The sequence below is a fragment of the Fonticula alba genome (genome assembly GCF_000388065.1).
Source record: "Fonticula alba strain ATCC 38817 unplaced genomic scaffold supercont2.1, whole genome shotgun sequence".
Lineage (NCBI taxonomy): Eukaryota > Rotosphaerida > Fonticulaceae > Fonticula > Fonticula alba.
In genome coordinates, this window is record NW_009242971.1 from 436,629 (window position 1) to 440,755 (window position 4,127).

At 60.4% G+C, this 4,127-nt stretch overlaps 1 protein-coding gene and 1 non-coding gene across 2 annotated transcripts; both read right to left on the bottom strand.

Moving 5' to 3' along the window:
- Positions 1-253: 253 nt before the first annotated feature.
- Positions 254-325, bottom strand: H696_00085. The gene has a single exon. It is a non-coding gene; the product is annotated as a tRNA-Cys (tRNA).
- A 568-nt stretch (positions 326-893) lies between these two features.
- H696_00086 (hypothetical protein) lies at positions 894-3,909 on the bottom strand. The gene has a single exon (XM_009493916.1). It carries the CDS (start codon positions 2,170-2,172, stop codon positions 1,648-1,650), a length of 525 nt encoding a protein of 174 aa, XP_009492191.1. The 5' UTR covers positions 2,173-3,909; the 3' UTR covers positions 894-1,647.
- Between the last annotated feature and the right edge of the window lie 218 nt (positions 3,910-4,127).

Here is a 4,127-nt window from a genome sequence, read left to right on the forward strand (position 1 = left end):
CCTTGGGTGCCCCCGCGATGTTCCCTCGCTGTGCCCCCCCGGGCGCGTGTCCGACGCACAAAGTGCCAGCCCCCCCCCCCCCCCCTCTCGCTCTCGGTCCCTCGCGCGTCCCCCCTCTCTTGGGCCCTCCCCGCACCTTCCGGTCTCCGGGTATGGAGAACAATACCAATGCAAATATATGTCCTGCCATCCTCTCCTGGGCTGACTCTCGCTGCCCGTGGTGGGATGGACTTCGGCGCACGCCCAAAAAGAGAGGGCCCACCCGGGGTTGATCCGGGGACCTGTCGATCTGCAGTCGACCGCTCTACCACTGAGCTATAGACCCGTTCACCTGACACTTGACCCTGAGTGAGAGGTTTTAAACAAATGTAACCATAATGTCACCTCCGACGCTGCGTCGGAACTTCGCTCCGCTCACCTCCTCCGCACCTGCCTCACCTCGCCCTGCTTTGTTTTCCCCTGCTGTCGCCTCCCCGCCAAAATTTGGTCACGCCCTCCACGTGATCAAATGGCCGGAGATCCATTTTTCTTTCCCCCTTTCCCCGTAGGTGGGTGTTAGCGTCGCCCGTCAACGATGCAACCCATTCTCTCTCGCTTTCCCCTTCTTTCCCATGTATTTCCTCTTTTCCGGGCACCCCTATATAAGGGCCCCCTTCTCGCGCCTCCCCTCCAAAAGGGCTCAGCACCTTGAAGGATAGTCATTCTCTTTGCGGAGGCCGTGACTACCCGTTTCCCTGCCTCTGTACGTCGCTCCCCTGGAGCGGTGTGACTCAGTCCCTGATGTACTCTCTATAAAGACGCAGATCACCAGCTTTCCTTTCTTTTGTTGTTGTGTCCACGTCCGAGTGGTGACCCTCTCGGGACGGAACACTCTGGGTGGTTCAGGGAAGGCCCTCACCGGTCCCCCAGAATCACACACCAGAACCGGAGTGTTTCAACAAATCCAGCCTCAGACACGAGTGCAGCTATCCCTCTGCCCGTGCTCATCATACACACGCGCACATCCAAGGCTTCATCTGGATCTCCTTCATAAGGTCGCCCTTTCCCCGCCTGTGCCTTGAGCCAGTGTCTCTTGTGTGTGTGTCCGGCGATTTGCCTTCGCGCGCCAAGCATTGCTCAGCATATGACTCCGGCAAGCCGCCAGATTCAGCGGTTCATTGCGGAATCTGACGCTCAACAGCGGCACATTCGGCTCAGATGGTCGAAGCTATCTTCGCCCTCATGTCTGATTGTCCTTACGGATCGGTACCAACCGGCCCCGCTTTTTCCCCTCCTTTTCTAGCCTCGGCCCTTGGGAGATTGCAGGCATGTCTGTTTCGGGTCGTCTCAGCGTGGCAGGGCCAGGATCAATACCTTCTGCCCTCCCCCTCCCCCCCACTCCAGCCAGGGACTGCCGTGGGGATGGCTCAGAGAGAGGCACAGCAGCAGGTGACGGGGACACCAGTACTTGAGTATTCCACCTGCCTGGCTAGGGGGGGGGTTCTCGTTGGTTTTGCCCCACCGGACGCGAGGGCGCCGTGTCTTGGCCATGTTCAGCTCCGATCATCGTCTTCCCTCCACGCCCAGAGGCTTCTCCTTTGGCAGCCCGAGGACTCCGCCTGTCTCGCTAGTTGAATTCCGGGGGGAGGGGGCGGCTCGGCGTCAGGGTCACGAGGGCCGGGAAGAATTGTCCTCCTCGCCCTGACACCCGACGGAAGCCAACTGCAGAGATAAGGCTTTTGAGCCAGCCATCTTGGGGAACAGCACTGTTTGCTGAGCAATATAGTCCCCCCTCTGACCCTCTGTTGAGCCCCCATCCTCCCGCTCTGACCTCCACCAAATGCTCGATGTCGGACTCCTGTCGCTTTGACTGTGGAGATCATTGTTGGTGCGGATGCCCGTCCGCCCATTGGGGCTGGCTGAAGCGATGGCCGCCCTTTCCATGGCTGCCCAGCTGCCAGAAGCCCCTCTCCGGCTGGGTGCCACGCCCCTGGACCGAGTCCCCTGGGTAAGGGTCAATCGTCTGAATTGCATGACCAGCTGCGTGCCATGTACCCTGTCGGGATCTTGCACTCCCTGCCAGCCAGGATACCCCTCCTGCCCAGCGGATACCTCGGTAGACGGACCTATGTGCACTCCTTGTCCGGTTGGCTGCGCAAAATGCACTCTGTTAGACCATTGCACCCGTCGCATTCTCGGCCGACCATCAACAGCAGAGCGCCCTCAGTGCGACTGATTAACCGCAAGGAGCCCATGCCGAAATCACCGGCTGCGATGCCGTCCGATCGGCCACATCAACAGCATCTGGGATAATGCTGTTTGTTTTTTTTTCCTTTTGCACCACTGATACTTCCAGGCATTCAAGTACATGTCGATATTTCCACCTTGAAGACGCCTACGCTTCGGTGGACAGATGCATTGGTTACCGGGCTGCATTTGCCGCGCGTGTCCGGCGGAATCAGCCTACACGTTGCAAACCGCGCCTCATCGCGCATGCGTCCCATTGCTTTGGGGCTTGTCCGAACGCATTCATCGCCCATCAGGGCAAGTGCCCTGCCTGTTTGGATGACTGTGCCAAGAGCGACTCCGGCCACTTCATGCACCAAGGCATTCGCCCCGGCATTTGCCCGTGGGGCTTCTACCCGGGCCATGGCACATGCGCTCCCTTCTCAGAAGGGTGCGATGGATGCACTCTGTCACATGAATGCATCAAAGGCAAGCCCCGGCTCCAAGAGACATAACAACGCTTGGCAGTGGGCCTGCCCAGGCCGGCGGTGCTTTCTCGGCCCCACTCGCATCCAGCATCCTGGCTATTGCGTGGCCCACACCTCGCCGACTCGATGCAGTGCCTGTATCTCTGGGGCGCTACCGGCATCGAGTCACTTGTTTGGCGAGTAGGTACAATGGCACTTTCAAGGATTGTGGGCTCTGGGCCGTTTGTCCGGCAAACTGTGCTGCACGCTTATCTGCCCTTCGAGTGTGCAAGTTGCTCGAGGGGGGGATTTTCTTCATCGACAATCTTACCCTGCCACTTGTTTGAAAAGATTTCTCCCGGCTACGGGGGCTTCTTCATTCCGGCTCGGAAGAGCGGGCCGCTGGCGCATGGGTCGCATCCTGCGAGACATGTACTGCCGGGAGATTCCCGCAGGGCGAGACTTGCCATCGGGGCCGCCTAGTTGGCACACTTTCCCTCTGGCCATAAATACATGTCCTGTTCGGACAGCTGTGTCTGCTCCTTGGTCCCTAGTGCCTATGCCAGTAACATGGTGCTCTTGACAGCCACACAAGCCGGAGAGGACACGCTCCGTATGGCCAATTGCCTACTGGCTCAGAGCACAGGGCATATGCAGTGCGAGCTTTGTGCCAGGGGGTGTCCCGCCTGCCAGTTGGGGTCCCCCGCTGGCGAAGCTGGGAGCTCACTCTGCCTCGAGGGATACAAGTGCGGATTCCCCACGGCCAGTGGCCCAGTACCAGGGCTCAATTGCTGCCTGTCTGCCTGGGCGAATGGCCACTCCCCGCTGTGGTAGGGCGGGCGCATTTGAGCGCCCCCCTCCAATCCCGAGCCCCTACGTACGCCATCTGGTATCGGCTGCCTGCTGCACAATGGTGGCAAGCCCGCGCATTGTACACACGGCACGCGTCGTGTGCTGTTGTGGTCCGCAGAAGCGGCCAGATCCTGTGCAGGCTCCTGCCCGGCGGACAGTGTCGCGGTCGGGCGATCGCACATCGCGTGTGCCGGCTCACGCGAAGACCCCCTTATGTCCTGTGTCCCCCAACAACTAACTGTACATTAATACGTGCCGTCTATTGAACCACTGTCCACCAGAACACTGCCCCGAGGTTGGGTGGGTGAGAGGCCTGCCGGGGAAGTTGCGGCCAGCCTGGCGAGGCACGACGGTGTGCCGCTTGCTCACTACGCCTTCTTCTGGCCGGCGGTCGCAGCCCTACTGTTCAGATGGGATTCTCCTCCACAACGAGGCCCACAACAAAGACACCCGTGGGACCCCGTGCGACGCCTCCTGCGCCGAGTGCGTGGGACCCACTCCGGAGCAGCGAACTCCCCACACTGGACACCGGTCTGACGCAAATGGGCCCTTGCGAAGCTGATTGTCCTGGGGGCTGGGTCGCCTCGGAGGGGGGGGGGGGGG